At 43.8% G+C, this 21,501-nt stretch overlaps 3 protein-coding genes across 7 annotated transcripts; 1 reads left to right on the top strand and 2 right to left on the bottom strand.

The window, feature by feature from the left end:
- Window positions 1-407: 407 nt before the first annotated feature.
- GPR25 (G protein-coupled receptor 25) lies at window positions 408-3,945 on the bottom strand. Its single transcript, XM_083617857.1, has one exon. The coding sequence runs from the start codon at window positions 2,108-2,110 to the stop codon at window positions 989-991; it is 1,122 nt and encodes a 373-aa protein (XP_083473983.1). The 5' UTR covers window positions 2,111-3,945; the 3' UTR covers window positions 408-988.
- Window positions 3,946-5,384: 1,439 nt separating this feature from the next.
- LOC310764280 (protein FAM107B-like) lies at window positions 5,385-18,224 on the bottom strand. 5 transcript variants are annotated; one of them, XM_083617867.1, is made up of 6 exons: window positions 16,499-16,709; window positions 14,111-14,262; window positions 10,388-10,424; window positions 8,496-8,643; window positions 7,266-7,410; window positions 5,385-6,030 (listed from the first exon to the last, which is right to left on the bottom strand). In XM_083617867.1, exons 2-6 carry the CDS (start codon window positions 14,132-14,134, stop codon window positions 5,914-5,916), a joined length of 471 nt encoding a protein of 156 aa, XP_083473993.1. In that variant the 5' UTR covers window positions 14,135-14,262; window positions 16,499-16,709; the 3' UTR covers window positions 5,385-5,913. The 5 variants fall into 5 exon arrangements, with proteins under 5 accessions (XP_083473993.1, XP_083473991.1, XP_083473989.1 ...); XM_083617865.1 differs by lacking the exons at window positions 14,111-14,262; window positions 16,499-16,709 and adding an exon at window positions 17,622-18,224; XM_083617863.1 differs by lacking the exons at window positions 14,111-14,262; window positions 16,499-16,709 and adding an exon at window positions 16,942-17,322.
- On the top strand, window positions 16,955-19,640 carry TMEM167B (transmembrane protein 167B). Its single transcript, XM_083617871.1, has 3 exons — window positions 16,955-17,096; window positions 17,342-17,473; window positions 18,233-19,640. Exons 1-3 carry the CDS (start codon window positions 17,087-17,089, stop codon window positions 18,313-18,315), a joined length of 225 nt encoding a protein of 74 aa, XP_083473997.1. The 5' UTR covers window positions 16,955-17,086; the 3' UTR covers window positions 18,316-19,640.
- Window positions 19,641-21,501: the final 1,861 nt, after the last annotated feature.

The following is a 21,501-nucleotide window of genomic DNA, read 5'->3' as shown; positions in this document are numbered from 1 at the left end:
CTCAACCTCAAAAACACTCACCCTTGTGTTATGGCTTCAAGCTAGCCAGTCTCCCCATCCTACCCCACCCCATTTTCCTTTTAATTGACATCTTCAACATTTCATGACTTAGCTGCTCTCAGCCATAGACTTGAATTATGTGAAAGGTAGTCTTGAATTTATTGTTGTGTGAAGAGTTTTCCTGCTTTTGGTTAAGGAACAAGGTCACAGAAATTTGCAGAGTTATATATTTCTTAATCAAAATTAAGAAAGCTTACTGTAAGAAACCCAGACTTCAGGGAAACAAAACTGTTTGAAAAACTAAATTAGAACAGCTTCATCATGGCAACAGGACATTTAAAACAAAATAAAATAAAATGCATAGTTATTGTTTAGTTAAACATACAATGTTTATTGCTTTTTTGGCAGGTGGTTTTTCACATTATTGCTTCAAAGAATATTTGATATAGAATTACACAACAACTTTTTTCATCTTCCTTCTCTATTCATTTAAGCATATTTTCAATCAAGGATCAACAGCTGTTCATCAAACTAGTAAAAGCTACATGAAATCTAGATATGGGGAGATAAGCAGATGGCAAGCAACTGTACATACAGCTAAAAGCATTCACTTTTCACCAGCATATATTACTGTAATTGCAACTATTTAAATCTATAATACCACCATTTTAGACAGTTGAAATCATTTTATGAAGTCTTACATAGGTTAAATCTGCCTGCTTATTGTGCAGTAGCAATTGGTAGGCAATTTACATAAGTGGGAGTTGATTTTATGCATTTGATATACATGTTTGGATAACTGAATTCTACCTCCTTGATATTACTGTGATTTACATCAAATGGTCAGAATCTTTATACCCATTCCTTTGGCATACTTAGTACAGGCTTCTAACTCATCTCCCTGCGCTCCTTTCCCCAACTAGCATAGCCCAGAAATCTTGCTGGCTTTTTGCAGCAGTCCAGCCAACATTATACTACTCTTGGAGGGTTACAAACCTACCCCTTTGCTGTCTGGGTCTCCTGCCTGAGCTGATGTTGCTGGTGTGGGCTTCTTCCTGCTGGCAAATAGGAGGCTTGTGTCTGTGGATGAAAAGGACAGGGCTGAACTTTGCACATTTCCCCTTTTGCTGCAGAAAGCAGGGAAATGCTTCAGGGCCTGCTGTCGGAATTGCTGATCCATAAAGACATAGATGATAGGGTTAACACAGCTGTTTGCGAATGCCAGGCAAGCGCTGATGGTCAGCCCCCACGTGAGAGCCATCATTGCTGAGCAGCGGAGATGGATGTCCTGGGCCATGGTGAAGACGAAGAATGCCTTTAACACGTTGAAGGGCAGCCAAGAACAGATGAATGCTCCAACGATGGCAAAGATGATCTTGAGGGCATTGTTTCTCCTCTTGCCTAGGTGGACATGGCTCCGAAGCTTGGAGAAGATAGAGCAGTAGCAGAACAAGATTACTCCCAAAGGCAGGAGGAAGGTCAAGATGAGCATAATCAAGCTGAAGGTGGGGGAGGGCATGTCATGGCACAAATACTTGTCATCCACTGGGTTCAACTTTCTGTAGAATAGAGATGGCATCCCCAGCAGAAGGGAGAACACCCAGATGCAACCACAGCTCATAGCTATGCTCTTCCTGGTGCTGATGGTCCTGGAATCCCACTGCTTGGTCATCACGAGGAAGCGTTCCACACTCATGCCCATCAGGAACAAGATGCTAGAGCAACGGTTCACAGTGATGGCGTAGCTACTCAACTTGCATAGCCCCTCGCCAAAGCACCAGTAACCAAGGGTTTTTGATACAGCCCAGAAAGGCAGGGTGCATACGAAGACCAGGTCAGCCACGGCCAGGTTGAGGACAAAGGTGTCCACGAGCCTCTTCCGGCCTTCCTTTCGTGCCATCAACAGGATCACAAAGAGGTTCCCAAAGAAACCAATGAGGAAAGTAATGTAGTAGACGGTGGGGATAAAGATATAGGCAAATGGCAGTTCTTGCAGGTGGCAAATGTCATAATTCACCAGGTCACCATAAGTGTCTATAGTGGATGACTCAAAATCTCCGCTCCAGGTTTCAGTCATCGATGATCCAGTCACCATCTGAGCAGGTTCCATCTCTTGTCAAGGACCAACCAAAGAGTATTAAGTTGCTGCTATTGCATAGGCTGGCCAAAGCACTATGATCTGTAACAGGCTGGGTGTCTTTATTTTTTTTTTTAAAAATGGAGAAGTTGTTTTCTTGTTGCTTTTAACTATCTGTGGTGACTTCCTTTTGTTTTCAAGAAGAGTTAAAGGGTGGGGCCAAGCTAGAAGGTATCAGATCAACCTAATTTTGGAAACCCAAGATTGCAGAAAGTGGGTATTGGCATTCCTGGGTGTGGTCAGGGGCACATGCACACTCAGTGGTGTGGAGTGTGCCACAATGTGCAAACTCAATGACAACTGCTTTTCTCGTTGCTGAATTTTGCTTTTATTTTTTTAAGTGCGATGAATCACTGGCCATAAACATGCATAAAACAGGCCTTTTAGATGGAGATGTTAGTATCTATAATGGATTTGAATATATAGTTTTATATATGTTTTTATTAAATAGCATTGTTTTCAGGATGTCTCAAGTGATTCTTAAACGAAATGATCATCATATACAAAATTGTTTGGCTTCACACAGAGTATAATGTCAAGCTCTGCTCTTTGACACTACTGCTTTATTTGCAATAGGGTTTCCACCTGAGTTCTCAAATCTATTAAATTACTAGTGTTAAATTAGGTGCCAGGCAAAACCCCAAGCTTTTGGCTAATTAAACAACTGATGGCTTTTTAAAGTGTGTAAGGGTGAATTTATTGCTTTTCTTTGTTACTAGGGTATGTGCTTTGTGTTTTTATATTGTCAACCGCCCTGTGATCTTCAGAGGACGGGCGGTATAGAAATGTAATGAAGAAGAAGAAGAAAACAAGTGTTGCCCGAAATCACCAGAAGAAAATGCCATTCTTAAACCTTATGTTTTCCCACAAATCCTTCATGTTTCCTGTCCTGCTTCCTGCTCATTATGTTAAAATAAGGCCCTGGGCATCTGCCCCCAAATCCTGCCTTGATGGCACCACTGGATGTGGGACACAGGTCTGAGGCTGACTCCCCATTGGGAACACCAGGTTTCTTCCCATAGTACTATGGGAGGGTTGAAAGAGCATATTTAATGAATGCAAACGTTTCTGAGAGGCTGGTTTGTTTTCCTTTTAAGGTACTGGAGAGCCAACAACTCAAAAGCATTTAAGTTCACCAGATTGGTTTTCTGTGGTGTTTGAATTTAGCGTCAGCAAAACGAAAGCTATCAGCTTCAAGGAAGGGGCACTCCAGTTTCAGCTGCCACGGCATAAACTGCAGGTACCCTATTAAAAGTGAATCCCAATGAATCTGCTTGTTAGTGTATTTTAATGCCCTAGAAAAGGAATAACCTACGCCTGAGTCTGCACTGAGAAAAGAGGATTTACATATACTTCATATATGTATACTACATATCCAGACTGTTACATGTTTTCTTTTTAATAATAAAATCACCAAACAATACCAGCTGCAGAATATACTGGTACTTAAGATGAGGAAAGAAGCACTGGGCAAGGCAACATTGGCTCTTTGGCCCACATTCCTGCCCATTCAGATACCTAACCACTGAAGCCCACCACTCATTATGGTTCTGTGGGGCTAAGGTTGGCTAACACATCGGCTCTGCTTCAGGACAGGCACTTCCTTTGGATATTTCCACAACTAAAGCTGGGAAATCTCTCTTCTCCCCACCCGTGTGTGTGTGTGTGTCTGTGTGTGACCTCACTGTACATGATTTAAGTGCAATATAGGTGTTCACTGTGCCTCCTATACATGAGCATACCCTTTGCCCCCCCCCGATATTGGATCATTGGACAGATGTTTGTTTTTTTTGAGCTCATCTAGAAGTATGGTGGTCATTTACACATTGCCAAAGTGAATTATGGTGCTGGAGGAGACTCTTGAGAGTCCCATGGACTGCAAGAAGATCAAACGTATCCATTCTTAAGGAAATCAGCCCTGAGTGCTCACTGGAAGGACAGATCGTGAAGCTGAGGCTCCAATACTTTGGCCACCTCATGAGAAGAGAAGACTCCCTGGAAAAGACCCTGATGTTGGGAAAGATGGAGGGCACAAGGAGAAGGGGACGACAGAGGATGAGATGGTTGGATGGTGTTCTTGAAGCTACCAGCATGAGTTTGATCAAACTGCGGGAGGCAGTGGAGGACAGAAGTGCCTGGCGTGCTCTGGTCCATGGGGTCACGAAGAGTCGGACACGACTAAACGACTAAACAACAACAACAAACAACAAAGTGGATGAAATTTGTCACACACACCCCCTCCCAAAGGACAAAGATAGATTTGCATGTGTTAATTTGCATTCCCTTTTGGGAAGGACCTTAGCTTAGTGGTAGAGCAGCTGATTTGCATGCAGAAGGTCCATGGTCCAATCCTTGACATCTCTCCAGGTAGGCCTGGTAAAGATTCTCTGTCGGAAATCTTGGAGAGTTGATGCCAGTAAATGTAGACAATACTGGGTAGAGGGACTCGTGGCCTGACTCGGCATAAGGCAGTTTCCTATGTAAATATATAAATAATTCCTATTATTTAAATAGAAATACAATGCACCCCACCATAATGAGGAAGGCTGTGGCCAGGTGGCCTGTGTGTGCCTGTTCAGTCTGCTGCCTGGGGGCTGCTGACGGGCAACTTCAGCGCCCTCCTCCCTTCTTTCCCTGCTTTGTCTTCAAACTGGGCTTGGACTGGCCAGCCCACCCAACAGAGGATGCCTTCAAAGAGAGGAGTGTGAAAGGGCGCATGGGCAGCCTGTCTCGAAGAGAGATCTATATAAATGATGAATAATAATGAGAGCAATAAGTGTAACGTTTGCTGAAACCCACTGATGGCAGCGTCTCCAGATGAACAGGTCAAATAGCATCATGAACTGTAACTCACCTCCTGCTAGCAATTTCGTTGTGGTTCTTACCAGTACTTCCAGATAAGATAAACAACCAGTCTTGCCTCCACACCTGCGTTTTTGAATCTTTGCCAGGCTAAGCTTGCATTTTTAACTCTTTGCCAGGCTAAGGAAGCTCCCCAACCCTTTCCCACCATCTCAAACCATCCCAAGTTCATCCGCCTGTTATTTGTGCCTCTACTTGAGTATCTCACCATCCTTAATGCTTTTCTCCTGGATGGTGACCTGTGAGACACTTGAAATCGTTCCCTTAATTCTATAGGTAGGAAATTGAGGACAGCAGAAAACACTATCTGGTGTATATTATAGATCCATGATCCTAATACAGCTGCAAACATATATCTCCCCACTAGACCATTCATGTTTCTCCATGCCAAAGTTAGCTTTAATGGTGGGTTATATCTCAATCTAAGCATAGAAAATTTGACACTGGAGCTATCAGGTAAGAGTATTATCAACTTTTTTACAAAGAGAAAAGAGAGGCCTGGATCAGGTGGGAGCCTAGTAAGGCTTGGAATGCAAAAAATAAAAGAAGAAGAGTATTTTCTTTGTAATGATGCATTACTGAATAGCAAAACAAACAACAAACAACCCTCCCCCCCAAAAAAACTAAAAAGGCAGCCATGCCAAGTCACCGCCTCCACTGCAGATTCCAATCTGCCGTTTCATCTCCATGTTTCCTTAACTGTCATGGCTGAATGACAGCCAGCCTCCACCCAAAGCCACCACGAGGCTAGTCCTTGCTTCCGACTTTCTCCTGCTGCCCAGTGCCTGAGGTTAACCTGAGCAGGGGCTCTGCAGGCCAGCAAGGGGAGGCTGTGGTGCATCCTAGGATTCCTCCATGTGATCTTCCATCAAGGAGCCATTCGGATAGAAACTGCACTTGCGGCCACCTGGCTCTCATGTCTGCCTGATGTCCGTTTCTGTAGACAGCTTTATCTTCCTCAGGCTCTCTTTGACAAGGATGAACTCAGGCCGGCCATCTTGCTCACCCTTCAAGACCAGCTCCCTTTCATACTGTAAAGGAGGGGAAATGTTCAACATCTTTTCATTGGTTCTAGCCAGAGAGACAATTCTGCACAAACATGAGGCTGCAGCCTATTGCAAAACCAACGCCCCTATTGTTTGATTAAATGAAAGTCGTACACTCATACCTGAGCTTCATTGACACTGGATTTAGCAGCAATTTTGATAGGACTGAAAATGCTTGAGGGAGGCATTGCTCCCCATGGTTTACACACACACACACACACACACACACACACAGCTTTTGTCCCATTGTCACTTATTTTATTTTATTTTTTGCATTTTCAAAAACAGCATATTTAACTCCCTCCCCTCCCCGTCCCACTTACAACGTTTGTGTGTGTGTGTGTGTGTGTGTGTGTGTGTGTGTACACACACACACACACACCATATGACATCCCTTCCACCCTTTTCCTGGTTCCTTTGCTTTTCTACTACTCCGCTTAATCCACATCTTTTTAATCATCCAATTTGTTATCTATTAAATACTCTATTTCAACTCTGCTGGATTTACTCGAGACCTGCTAAGCTATGTTTTTGCTTATATTGGTTCTTAACATATTCAGTAAACATTGTCCATTCCTCCTTGTATTCCTTATCTTCATTTTTTCTTATCCTGTTCGTCAGACCAGCCAGTTCAGCATATTCAAACGTTTTACACTTCCTTTCTTCCTTACTGAGTTCTATACTTGCTCTCCACCTTTGTGTCCCATTGTCACTTCTGATTAAAACTGATTTGGTATGTTTTTTAAACAGTAAAAACACAGCAATATCTGCTTACCAGAAGGGAAGAGGTGCTCGGAGGACAGGGTCTGCGTAATATCAAAACTGTGTGTGTGTGTGTGTTTGGGCCTGGAAGGAGAACTGGCTATCTTTACTTCTGAAGATGAACGATGGAGAAGGAACTGAGAGAGGAGATGCTGGTCACACCGGAGGGGAAGGCTGCCACAAGGGAGAAGGGTTCTATACAATGTAGATACTACATCCCCTAATAATCCTGGGAACTGTAGTTTAAGGGTGCTGGGAATTTTATCTCTGTGGGGGTAAAATGGATTCTTTGTGATTAGATGCTGTTTTTGCTAGGAAGACAAATAAGCCTTGATGAGCTGGGTGTGTGTTAGGGATTAATAATATGGACTGATCACAGTAGGATGAAGGAGGTTATAAGACAAACTTGATGTTGTGATACATCCAGAAAAACTAACTGGGGAACGGATGGTAAAGACCTGGTCAAGCTTCTGCTGTCGTTTTCTTAGCTCTTCTTCCAGATCTGTCAAGGGCTTTTGGGTTTCTTCCTGCTGCTTCAGCTGCTTTATTCTTCTGGCTTCTAGAACTCTCTGAAGCTCGGGCTTGTGTTCTGGAAGGATCCCCCTACAGAAAGGACAACACAGCACAAAAGCAGAAGTTGATGAGCCTTTCTTCTCTTCCGCAATGCCTGTTATTCTACACCCCCTCCTTCATCCCATTGACTTTCACCAGATTCCATGATAACCCAGGGTTCTCCTGACAAAATATTATATTTGGGCACATGCTTAACTTATCAGACCTAGGAAGAACTAAATATGGGCTCTGTAAGAATTGGACTGTTATATTCCAAGCCCTCCTCCTCCAGTGCCCAGTCAAGTCGATTGGGAGTCCCAGTGTGGTTTCTCTCCTGTGTATTGGGCAAAAATCCCTTTCTTATTTGGCTTAGTGGATACCCCGAGTCGCCATACTAGATGCTAGATTTAAGTGCTTTTGAGAGATATCTCATGGACCCACACCCAACAGAGATTGTGCTACTAAACCACAGAGCCTAGGGCTTGCCAATCGGAAGGTCGGCAGTTCGAATCCCCACGACGGGGTGAGCTCCCGTTGTTCGGTCCCAGCTCCTGCCAACCTAGAAGTTGGAAAGCACATCAAAGTACAAGTAGATAAATAGGTACTGCTCTGGCGGGAAGGTAAATGGGGTTTCTGTGCGCTGCTCTGGTTCGCCAGAAGTGGCTTAGTCATGCTGGTCACATGACCTGGATGCTGTCTGCGGACAAACGGCGGCTCCCTCGGCCTATAGAGCAAGATGAGCGTGCAACCTCAGAGTCGTCCACAACTGGACCTAACGGTCAGAGGTACCTTTACCTTTACTTATAACTATGACAACTCTACCCATGAAAAAGAGGACACATCCTGGAAAAAGAGGACATATGGCAACCCTCTGGAATCTCCTAGGTTCTACACCACCCTGGTATGATTCAGAGCAGCCCCCGCCCTCTGGCAGCCTTGGATTCTCATGCCAACGGCCATGTAAGATTGATTTGATTCCCCGCCTTGTTCCCAATGCAGATCTTCACTCAACTTTTCTTCCCTGGCCAGGGAGGCACCATTTTGTGGTACACCTCAGGGGCCAATGCATGGTATGTTCTCTGTTCAAAGCTTTAGTGCCTAAACTACTGCAATTCCTGGATTAAAGAGACTCTCACCTCCTTTGAGTGAAAATCAGTTCCCGGTGCAACTCCCGATGGTGCTTGGACTCCCTCACTGGGTTTGGCAGCTTCTTAGGCTCAATGAGGCTCCTGTGGCTTTCAGATGCCTGGTAGGTGCCATGCTCAAAGCTTCTGCTGTCTCCTTCTGGAACATAATGGCATGACAACAGTTTTGAAGCCTTCAGAAAATTCATTACAAATTTTCCTCTCTGCTTTCATACTGTAAATTGGCTACAAAGCTGTTCAGCATCAATTTGTTGAAAGTATTTTTAACCTGCTCTTCTTTAAGGGTTCCAGACTGGTGTGAAGTATGACCTAATGTCAACAGCACTCTCCCCACAGAGAGTCATTCTCTCTTCCCCTCTGAATCCCTGGCCTCACCCACTGAAGTTGGGGGAGTCTGACCCCCAGCGTCATAACACCCTGAAGCTGCTCCCTCTCTGGTCCGTGGGTGGGGCTAGGTTGGTCTTCCCGTTGCTGTTTTCTTGAGGCATGTTGTCCCCTAACTATTCCAGTAGTGAGCTGTGGAAAGATCTCTAAATGTTAATGAAATGGCTTGGGTAGGCATATCATAGTGTAGATCAGGGGTCAGCAACCTTTTTCAGCCGTTGGCTGGTCCACCGTCCCTCAGACCATGTGGTGGGCCAGGCTATTATTTTGAAGGGGAAAAAATGAACGAATTCCTATGCCCCACAAATAACCCAGAAATGCATTTTAAATAAAAGGACACATTCTACTCATGTAAAAACACCAGGCAGGCCCCACAAATAACCCAGAGATGCATTTTAAATAAAGGGTCACATTCTACTCATGTAAAAACATGCTGATTCCTGGACCGTCTGCAGGCCGGATTGAGAAGGCAATTGGGCCTGCGGGCCTTAGTTTGCCTACCCATGGTGTAGATCTTCCTCAATACCTGGGGCTTACTGAATGACTTGGTTGAGAACAAGGCAATTCACATGCAGTTGAAGTGCGAGCTTGAATGCTCTTCCATTTCTGAGATCCTTTAAGACAGGGTTGGCATTGTAATGCAAATGACACATCAGGTCAGTCACAGATGGTCCACCAAGACTTCTGTTATGTTAAGTCTTCCACACAGATTATTATTATACAAATGCACCCCCATGTGGCGAAACCACAAATTCCACCACTGAACATTTCAGTACCTGAAATCTATGGTTGCTTTTTTCACCACTCCGGGGCACATTTATACCATTATTTAACCATGAAAACCCTGATAAACTGTTTATAACTCCATTAAAAAATGACCATGTGAATGACATTTAAAAGAGGAAATTTTATGTGGGTTTTAAAAAGGTTTCACAAGGTGATGGAAAAGCTGAACAGAACGGAATGAACACACGCAGTACTGGCAAGGACCTGGAAGAGAATCACCCAGCATTCCCTACCTCTAACAAGGCAGCCCCCCCCCCACTAGCACAGAGCTAACAAGAAGCTAAATAAAGGGGCACACTTATTTTGATCATATGCAAAAACCCTTTAGACTCCAAAAGAGTACTTGGGGCAAGTTCCAATAGTCACAGGCTGAATAGACGCCATCCTTCTATGCATCATACAACAGACTTTTGCTGCTATGGCCAATTAATACATTCAGTGAGTAAGAGGAACACAACCCCCATTTTCCCACCCCCCAGGTCGTAATGCTTGCATTGTTTCTCCCCATATTTATAACTACTCCCTCTGCTTTTTGCTTAGGACTGTAGGACAGACAGCTGGCCCCCACCCATGCATAAAGGTAAACGCCACATGCACTTCACTGCCCACTTTTATCCTTGGCCACACCCACCACTGGCATGCACTCCCCACATAAGAGAATGTAGCCCTTGGATTGAAGAAGGTACCCCCAGCCTGCTGTGGAATACTCTTACCTGGGTTCAGACTGCTCTTCTGAGTTCTGTATTCACCCTGGAACAGAAAAGGCAGCATTTCAAAAAGCAATGGATCAACAAATGCTTGCACTTCTGCTTTCACCACACTTGCGTCCCAGGGGTATAGTGCTCACCCTGGTTTGGTTTCCTTTGAAAGGAGATCATGGGAGGCTTATGACATTTTATAATATTGCAGTTTGTTTACAAATATACAAGTGGAGGCAAACAGCTGAAACACTCCAGTGCCTGGTGCTCGATCTCCAGCTCTTTCACTGGCCAATGCATGAAGGTTTTATACCAAAGTCTCTGTGAAAAATAAAGCTCTTTGCCAATGTTACTAAAGTGCTGTGAAATTAGCAGGTGAAAGGAGCCAGACAGAATAAAATGCAGACCATATTTGGGCCAGTCACTATAACATACCCTCTAGCTGAACCCAAAATCATTAGAATATCCCTCATAATCACCTGCCTGCCTTCTATTGGAAAGGAGTCCAGATACTACAGTTCACTTCTGGCTCTGGAATACCCAGCTGCCGCTCACAGACCTTCCTTCCTTTGCAAATCAAGCTTTTCCGTCATCCACAGTGCTAATAGGCTGCCTTACGTCTGATGCCTGTGCATTTTCCTAACCCCATGTTACTTTCTGTATGACATTAATTTGCCCAACTCTTCTATTTTGCTCTGATCATTCACACAGGATCATCTCAACCTGATGAAGCTATTCTGGATCCCTCGGTCTCTCTGTGCAGCTTTGAAAGATTAGGTTTTCCATCTCCGATGAGATTTCCCTTTTAAGCCACTGCTGATTAGCCTGTCATCTGTCAGGCTCAGGTTTGTGGCCGCCTCATCCAAAGTAAACAATGCAAGACTATTATAATGGCATAGATGCCAGCAGGCCTACCCTGCCTGTTCCCAGGCATTTAATGGACACTGAGAAGATACTAACAACACATGGGGGGGGGGCATTATACAAGAGCGTTCTGAGCTTCTGCCCAGGCATCCTCATTACTTTCCCCCTGCATGGTCTTACAGAGGAGCAAATGAGTACTTCTGTTAATGTACCTGCACATAGACTTTCAGCAGGTCAGACAAAACCAACCTCTATTTCTTCTACATCCTAATCATATGGAGCTGCGGGCAAAGCAGAACATCCCTAACACATATCCAGGGCCCGTCCAATACATTTTGCTGCCTGAGGCAAAGGATATGATAACACAAACAATCTCCCCACCACATATTCCACCATAGAGAAGCTGACCAGACAGGCAGTCAAATCTTACTTCAACACTTGTGGTGAGGCAGTGTCCACCATTGAAACTGAGGGCAACAGGCTAGCTCAGAGCATGCTCTGTCCTCCAAAACCTTGCTGCTGCCTGTTCAGTCACTGCCCTGCCTGGTACCCATTTGCTGCCAGCTCAGACAAAGGATGCCTCAGCATCAGTCATGTGTGCCAAGAAATGCATTCACATACATAGTGCCTACTGGGGTGTGTAGCCTGGGCTGGCTGCCTCTCTTCCTGTTTGCTAGGTCAAGGCTCTGCACTGGGAGATAACTAGGTGAGACTGCTGGCCGCTGCCAGAGTGTCAGTTCAGGAGGATGGTAGAAATGGCTGGGGGGGGGTTCAGGAGCAATTGGGGGTGGGGCAGTTGCATTCACTACCTGAGACACCTGCTTCCCTCCACCTAATCATAGGGTTGGCCCTGCCTGATCCTTACAGGTTTAAATCTTCAAAGACAAACAACACATTTGCTAGAGGAATGTACTGCAGCAGCAGCAGATTGAATGCATCATTCAGGGAAAAGACAAACATTCCTGTTAGGGATTTCTTAGATGCCAAGTTTTAGCAGTTATGCTTAAAGAATAGCATGTGCTGCTCCCCTTCACTGATGTGGCTCTTTCCCTGGAAAACTAGCTCAGCTCCTTTAAAGTTGTCCTCAAAACCATCATCTCCATGCCTATGAAGTTCAGGAACATAAATGCAGCTTCATCAGTATTGACCCAATCTCTCCCCTTTTATTGAAATCTTGATCAGTGTTGCTTTGCTCTGTGCCGATTAAAAGCTCATCCATACTGTTGCTTTATGTGGATAATGTGCCCTCATTAATTCTCCATTGTCCATATGATGTTATCCTTCCCACACTTTCCCCTCCCTTGATCTGGATTTTTTCATACCCTCTCCTTTTCAGAGCATTCCTATGAGCAAATCCAGGTTGAGGGAGGGGAACTTGGTGGGAAGGAAGTGATACGGAGATAGTCCTATGGATGGTGGAGGATTCATGGAGGTACAGGAAACTTACTACCCATATTAAGCGACAGTTTGAGCAAGCCCTAAGAAATACAAAGTTTCATCTTGCTTCAGCTGAAGTGTGAAAAAGCCATCTCTAAAAGTAGCCTTTCTGGCAGATCTACCTCATCCTTTTCAATTAGGATTTTGGTTAGGTGGCTGTGGAGAGGAAAGGGGATAGGTTCAGTGGATCAACGTAAGAGTGAAAATGATGACTAGACATAGAAGCAGGATTAAGTATAATCTAGGAGTTTATCCCTGCAGGAGGTTGTTTTGCGGGGGCAAGAACTGTTTCCTTCACCTGTATGTAACAGGACAGGTCTGACACAATTACTTTTTGCACCATAACAGCCCTGTGTTGAAGAGAGGTCACCAGAGGATTAACACAAAGCATGTGTATGACACTATGTCAATCTGCACTGTGGGTGAACAACAGTTCCCATCTTTTGCACTTCTGAGAAATATGACAGCACCGTTTTCCAGTGTGTGAGATGCCACATCCTCTACATAGTCCAGATGTAATGGAGGGTTTAGTCTTTCTGTGAGTAGCATAACAATTGAACAATACGTTTATTCCCTATCTTGGCTTGTCAGTAAATGTAAGAGAAATGTGTGGTTCAGTGCTAGAGGAGGGTAAAGGTAAAGGACCCCTGGATGGTTAAGTCCAGTCAAAGGCGACTATGGGGTGTGGAACTCATGAGAGGGAGATACAGGAGACAGAGGAGGAGAGGAAATATAAAGAGAAATTGCTTCTGAGGCAGAAGCAGCCTTTTTTAAATGCCTTTGCTCCCACACTGTAGGACACCAGTGGGGGGAGTACTTAGCCCCTAATCAAGCTCGAATAGTGAAATGGTGCAGCTATAGGGAGTACAGACTGCCCTGTACTCCATACGGTGCCTGTTCCATCCCCAGTAGTCAAGGAAGATTCAGTGGCCAGGCTGGGTGGCTGCTGTTCATGGAACAGAAGGGATGGCATCTTGTCCTTCACTTCAGGAAGCAAAATGACTTGGGCCAGCCCTGAGGTCTAATTTACATATATTGTTCATTTCAGATTTAAATTATTATATTTAGTTAATTATTCATTCAGACTACACAAAGCCCATCCACTCATCAGTTTAGAAGCAGTCAAGATGAAACGATTAAGCCCAAATAAAAAGGTCATATAGTATTTCTAAAAAAAGCTCAGGGTTAAGCTTCCAAGAGCCCCCAGCAGATGAATATTTCACAGTTGTCAGCCATCAGAAACACCTCTGCCTCTCGAGAGTTTGCTTTATAGATTGCCGTATTGCCATGCTTCTGTTGTCATATAGACTTAGTTCAAAGACTGTATACGCAACAGAATGTGACCGACTGATCAAAAAGATCTCGTCATGATGTCAGGGATATGACAGACACAGGCTTCATCCCCTTTATCAGACCATCAACAAGAAAGCTACTCACCCGTTTTGACTGGGAGGCCCCCATGGCACTGACTGGAGGAAGCTTTTCCCTCCTCACTTTCCTTTCCTTTAAAGCTGTGGAACGTTGTCTCTGAAGTACTTACTGTGCCAGAACAGTTTAGCACTGGGCTTCACTTTCTTCTAGAAAAACACCTGTGAACCAAGTCCTCCTGTTGATTTTCTTGGCAGTGGAGACGGTAATGTGATTGTGGATGGGCCCTGCTTCTTTTAGCAGGCTCTTCACAAAACCTATTAAAGCCCTTAGACTAATCCCTGGGTGTGTTGTTGGATGTAAAAAAGAAGGGGGGGGGGACAGGTGTCATGTGACATGTTCCTTTAAGAACCTTTGGCTGATTAAGCAGAGGATGTCATTTTCCAAGTCTGGAACGCTGAAACATTTCCTAGGGTGTCAACAAGGTTCAGCAGAAAATGGATTATTGAATTATATACCCTTTAGATTATTACAAATCAGATAAAGTTGTTTGGGCTAACGTCTTAACAGAGCAATCCTAAACACCTATTACATTGCTGGGTCTGATGATTTGCTATTACTGCTATAGCTCAGCTGAGAAAGGGGAGCACACATGAGTAGAAAATACAAAATTGGTGGGAACATGGCAGACATGCCCATAGCATCTCTAGAAGCTTCACCAGTGCTGCTGCCAAGGCCCACCTGCTGCCCCCATACAGTGGCTGCCAGTTAACTCACTACGGACGTGACCCCAGTGCAGGAATTTTTTGTTCATGCCATTTATGAAGATTACATTTATGAAGATTACATTCTGTTCATGCCATTTATGAAGATTACACTGCATTTTGTGATTCTGCATCAGTGTATGAAAAATTGCCATTCCTAAATGAATCCAGAATCTTTGGAATTCTGGAACTGCCTCCAGTTTCTTTTCAACAAATAATATTCTCAATAAAGGGAGGATGGGGAAGCAGCTTGTATAACCCACATATTTTATTTTATAGCACAATCCTATACACATCCACTCAAAAGTCACAGAAAGGCTGTAACTTTATTCACAACGGGACTTCCTTCTGAGTTCTCATTGATAAGACTGGACACTCCTTTAGTAGTTTTGTGCATGTGGTAGCATAGCAGTGTGACTAGAGATTAGAATGCTACTGCTACAGCACTATTTTTAGTGTTGTATGGCGGGGGAGGGGGCAGGGGGGAGGTGTCTGCTTACCATTTCCCTACCAGATGAGCCTTCTGTTTTGGCCAGATGGCTTAAATTGGAGATGCACAATTACTGGTACCCATCCTTCTAGTGAAAGCATAATTTCTATTGTGTCCATTATCCCTTCTCTTCTTTCTCCCAATAGTATTTGCCCTATCCATAGAACTTCTATGAGGAAAAGGTTTCACATGCTCTGAGCCCTTTACGCTACCCCATGAAGATAAGAAAGCAGCCTTGCCTAGTTAAAAACATCATTAAAAAATCAGTCAATCTTGGAATGATGTGGATCCCTATTGACCTTTTTTAGAATGGTAAGAATGCACTATATCTTCATACAAGTAAGCCGTGGATTTGGAGAATGGGGCTGACTGGATGGTTGAGATTGCTCTGAATCTTTGGAACTCCCTACCTATTGATATTTAAGCTGACATACTATGTTGCTTTAGACACCTGCTGAAAATGTTTATATTCCAGCAAGCCTACCCAAACGTTATTGTGTGTGTGTCCTGCTTTTATGTTTTTTATTAGTAATTACTTTTTATTATTCTTGCACACTGCTTAATTTTTTTAATTAAGTGGTTTTATATTTTTTAAGTATCCCACCATTTTATGCTGGTCTATGACGCGGGTGGCACTGTGGTCTAAACCACAGAGCCTAGGGCTTGCCGATCAGAAGGTCAGCGGTTCAAATCCCTGCGACAGGGTGAGCTATTCAGCAGCATTGCAGTCTGTTAGATTATTTCATCAGTAGTGCTCGATTAGGTGACAGTATAAGCCCCTGTATGAGGGACGATTATAATGCACTGTAACTCCTACTCCCCTGTCTATAATATGGAGGTAAGTAACACTGGACTAGGGACGCGGGCGGCGCTGTGAGTTAAACCACAGAGCCTTGGACTTGCTGATCAGAAGGTCGGCGGTTCAAATCCCCGCGATGGGGTGAGCTCCCATTGCTCGGTCCCTGCTCCTGCCAACCTAGCAGTTTGAAAGCACATCAAAGTGCAAGTAGATAAATAGGTATTGCTCTGGCGGGAAGGTAAACGGCGTTTCCGTGTGCTGCTCTGGTTCGCCAGAAGCGGCTTAGTCATGCTGGCCACATGACCCGGAAGCTGTACGCCGGCTCCCTCGGCCAATAAAGCGAGATGAGCGCTGCAACCCCAGAGTCGGTCACGACTGGACCTAATGGTCAGGGGTCCCTTTACCTTTACCACTGGACTGCATGGCAGGGTTGTTGTAAGCGCCGCTCCTCGCATTAGCTATGAGAAAATTATAACAGTATTGAGCAGTTTATTTTTCTGCTAGTACAGAATCATCTGCAGGGCGATTAAGAAAAAAAAGCTAGAAGAAAGATGAGCCCGTCCCATTCACATGTTCGCATCCCACAAGAAGATCGAGTTTAAAATACTACCCCCCTTTTTAAAAAAAAAGAAGAAGAAGGGTACGACGTGTGGCTGCCAAACAGCACTTCAACAATACAGTCCCGGATTTCTGCACTTTTTTTCCAAACAAAAGACAGCACGAAAACAAAAGACAGCAGGAAATCCGGTCGCGAGACCCGCCGCTGACAAGCCAGGGCGCTCTCGAAACAAATCGACCAGCCGTCCTTCTGCTAGTGCTGCCTTGATGCCGCGACACGCGCACCCACCTTTCTAGGAAGAGGCGAACCATAGAGAGCGCTCCATCGCCGGAGCTCTATTGGCGGCACTGGAAGTTCCGGTGCCGCGCTGGCCGTTCGTTCATTCTGGGCGATGCGGTGACGAGACCTGGTCTGGGCCTTGCGGGTTTCCGTCATGGCTAACGGTGAGACGGGTGGGGTGGGGGTTTGCCTCAGCGGGGGCTGCCCCGCAAAGTGACCCTGCGCCTTGTTCCTCCTCCCTGACTAACTGCCACCCCCACCTTCCAGAGCGGGGCGGAGCCCTCGGGGCGAGGACCAGAGGCTGGCCTGGGGGCTTCTTCGCTAGACCCTCCCCCCCCTGCTGCCCGCCACCCTTAAGAGCCGGGAGGCCCTGACTCAAGACGGCCCCTCTCTCTCTCTTCCCTTGCAGTGTATTCGCTGGACGGGCTGCTGGTGTTCGGGTTGCTCTTCGTGTGCACCTGCGCCTACTTCCGGAAGGTGCCTCGGCTGAAAGTCTGGCTGCTCTCGGAGAAGAGGGGCGTCTGGGGGGTATTCTACAAAGGTAATCCTCTTGCTCTCAACCCCAGGGGTCAACCGGGAGGGAAGGCGAAATGGGTGGGGGAAAGTCTGGGCAGCCTTCACAAACTGCCAGGAGAGGAGGACGTTCTTTGCCTATTTCATGCCATAAAATGTTAAACGAACAAACAAACCTTCAAGGAAATGTTCCTGACAGTTGGTAGAATGTAGTTAAGCTTAGGAAGCGTCTGCATTGTGAGTTGGGATGCATCACAACAGGCTTGTTTATGTGATCGGTCGCTTCAGAGAGTGGGGGTTTGTTGATTGGTTCTATGGTGAGTTTTGATAGCTGGTTTTTTGAGGGAGGTGGGGAACCACTTGTTCCTAGGATCTCTAGGTTACAACAGGACAAGTGCATAATAAATATTGGTTCTCAGCTTCATTCTTTTAATTGCTTAAGAGCAAACAAAATTGTTAAAGCTGCTGTAAAAAAATTACTAACTTTAGTAGAACAGAACTTAGTAAGTGGTAAGCAACAAGTACTCAGTGAGGTAGAACTTCGTCTTGTTCAATTCAGACAGAATTTGCATCTCTCCCCACCCCCATTAACCATTACTAATATCGGCACTAGGCAATTACTTGGTGGGGAATTTGGATTTCCAGCATACTTGAGTTTGATGCCCTTGCTTTAGTTTATGTGGTAATAAAGACGATCTAGTGCTTATGCTTAATTCTCACAAAAATTCGAAGAAGTAATGTGTGCTCTATACTGTTACAACTTGTAAATATCTCTTTTGTTTTCCAGCGGCAGTGATTGGTACTAGACTGCATGCAGCAGTGGCAATATCCTGCATTGTAATGGCTTTTTATGTCCTCTTTATAAAATGAATCTCAGCGCTTCAGATGGACAGTGTTGTTTGAATGAAGATGCTAAAGAAGGCATATCTCTTTTGCTTCAGAGGACAAAATATCTCTTAGAGGAACTGACACAGAACCCTGCACAGATGTCAAGGGGAAATTCTTCTATGACCAAGCCTTTTTTGAGACCAAGGGAGTGGCTTTTATAACAGCAACCATCCTCTGTGCTTCTAGTAAGTTTGAACATGATCAACAAAGTTTGTTTTATGTGCAGATTCTTAAAATCAATATTACAATCTGCACAAGGAAAACCATCAAAGTTTGTGGCAAATGGAAGTGAATAATGTGTTTCCAGAGTCTGGCACAGGATAGAGGGGGCGGGGGGAAGGATTTGCATTCCTGGTGTTTTAAAGGGAATTGCTCTAAATCCCAAAAAATGTAATAATGAACAGCAAAGTACAGGTGTGGATTTTGCTTTCATTGGCTTTTTTCTTTTATTAATGCACTTTTAAGATTGGAGGATAAAGCTATCATAAAAATTAGTAACTGGATATGGTAAACTAGCTAGTAATAAAGTAAAATCTTTGCACAGTTCAAAGAAGTGTTTATGCACTTTTTACCCTTGAAGGAAAAAACAATCTGAATCACAAAGGAAATAAAATGCTGTTTGGTGATATATTCACACCACCTTGGCATAATTAACAGCCTTACCACCTCTTGCAAACAGCCAAGAATGGCTGAAATGCTGCAAGTTCTGTGGCACACAATTAACAATCGACAGCAATTCAAACATACCCAGTTTTTGGATGTTGCTGTGTAGGAGAAAGCAATGGGGACATATGCTGTTACATAAGTTAATAGATGTTAAAATGTTTAAATTACATTTAAAGATCGTAGCTTGTATATTTTGGAAAGTGTATAAACTTTAAAGGTGAAAGATTTATGTTTGCTTTTTTTTTAAATGATACCCTTTTATCTTCTTTTTCTTCTTCACTGTCCTTATTTGAATTTGAATTTACCTCCCTTTTTACCTTGTCCTTACATTATAGGAGGTCATCATCTAGATTAGAAGCAGCTATAGTAGAAGCAGTAAAAGTGCATGTTTTATTTTAAGTTTTCAATGTTGAAAACACTTGATGGACAGAAATTCACAAGTAACTTCAGGACTGGGGCATTTTTTTAAATCCATAGTTTGTATAAAACTGAAAAGGCAAGTTTGTATGTCATCACAGACAGGAACTGTCTCTTACCGCATTTTTATAAATTGGCAAGAAGTACACTGGAGCCCTAACTGGGCCTTTGGGTATTTCAGAAGTATGTGTGTGAATAAACCTGCATTATTTTTCTTCCCCATACTTTGTATCTAATAGCCTCTTGACATTTTATTTCTTATTTTCATGGGTGGGAACTCAAGGAATATTAATGAATTCTACCAGCTGCATGTTCCAGGGAACTGAGAAAGCAAAAACAAAGTTTAGTGCTCACAGAATGTTCAATTCCTGTATAGAGTGGTATTTGATTTGAGAGTGGTTTTCTGATACTAAAATTAAGATGTTTTCAACTTCAAAATTAGTATAAAAGCAGACTCAATGCAATATAGAACAAATAAAATTGTATCTAAAAAAGGTAAAGGTAAAGGACCCCTGACAGTTAAGACCAGTTGCAGACGACTCGGGGGTTGCAGTGCTCATCTCGCTTTACAGGCTGAGGGAGCTGGCGTTTGTCCGCAGACAGTTTTTCCAGGTCATGTGGCCAGCATGACTAAGCCGCTTCTGGCGCAACGGAACACCGAAACCAGAGCAGCGCACAGAAATGCCGTTTACCTTCGCACTGGAGCAGTACCTATTTATCTACTTGCACTTATGGCATGCATTCAAACTGCTAGGTGGGCAGGAACTGGGACCGAGCAATGGGAGCTCACCCTGTTGTGGGGAATCGAACCGCTGACCTGATCGGCAAGCCCAAGAGGCTCAGTGGTTTAGGCCACAGTGCCACCCGTGTATCAGTTGTATCTACCAATTGATAAAACAGTACTATTATCCAAACATTTCTGCTGCAGTTTAGGATGCATTGCTGCAAATAAGGCAAGTTTTTTCTTTGCCTGCTAATCAATATTCTAATTTCTGCTATGTAAGCCAAATACCTATATTTATCTAGTGACTGGAGGAAAGATTTGGGCCTTAAATCCTTGTAAAGATGATCAGTTCTTTCTAGTTCTTTCTAGTTCTGTTTTTCCCAAGGAATGTTAGTAACTTTACAAGAGATTGAGAACCCATAATAAAAAGTTTATTTACATAAACAAGTTTACATCTGGGGATTTGTAAATCATAACACCAACCAGAAATCTAACCAAGAAGCAAAGACTGCTGTTGCTGGGAGTGTTCCATAAATGTGCCAGGGACAAATCTGAAATACCCTGTCTTCCTTTACTCCTATTCTTTCCTTCTGAGAGGACATGAAGTGTAGGAATTGAACACAGCATTCAGCTTGTCAGGCTTTTAGAAAACACAGTATTTTTATACTAATGGTGCTATATAATAATTTATGACATGTAAAAAAAAATGTAGTTTAATATTACATTAGAATTTACGTTTCCCAATATATTTCGTGTGTCCAACTTGAGAGAAACCATGCCAAAGGAGTCATGATGCCATGGGTTGTGGTTTTGCAAGTGTTTTTATAAGGAAGAAAGCATAACTGAAATAGATCTGTTTGGTGCTCTTAAGAAAATGTAAAGTTTTGGTACTCTTTCAAAATTTATCCCTAATAACAAAGTGTGATACTTTATGAACAAAGCCATGCTATGTACAAAATCATTTTGATCTGCTAACAGAAAGTGCTGTTGAGTTGTCAATATTGTGTGTGTTTCCAAGCAGTTACAGGAAAAATAGTTTCCCTAGCATACTGCTTTGATTCTCATTTTCCTTGCATAAAAATGCAAGAAAGGGAAATATATGTTGAAGAGCCACCTATCCAGTAAGCCTGTTTAAAGAGGTGCAGAATCTGTAAGGCAGGTGTTGGAATCATTTGGCCCTCCAGATGTTGCTGAACTTGGAGGTGCCATCTTGTGCCTGATGTGTCGTGTGTGTGATATCAGATGCACAGTGTATGTGTGTGATGTCACATTGTTGGGAGGAGGCTGAGTGGGGAGCCCAGAGCTGCATAACTTCCTCTCTTGCGCTCAGGAGGAGCTAGCAATTGAACAGTGTTGCTCCT

Source organism: Podarcis filfolensis (assembly GCF_964270895.1).
Source record: "Podarcis filfolensis genome assembly, chromosome: 6".
NCBI classification, from domain to species: Eukaryota; Metazoa; Chordata; class Lepidosauria; order Squamata; family Lacertidae; genus Podarcis; species Podarcis filfolensis.
This window is presented reverse-complemented; position numbering and strand designations above follow the sequence as displayed.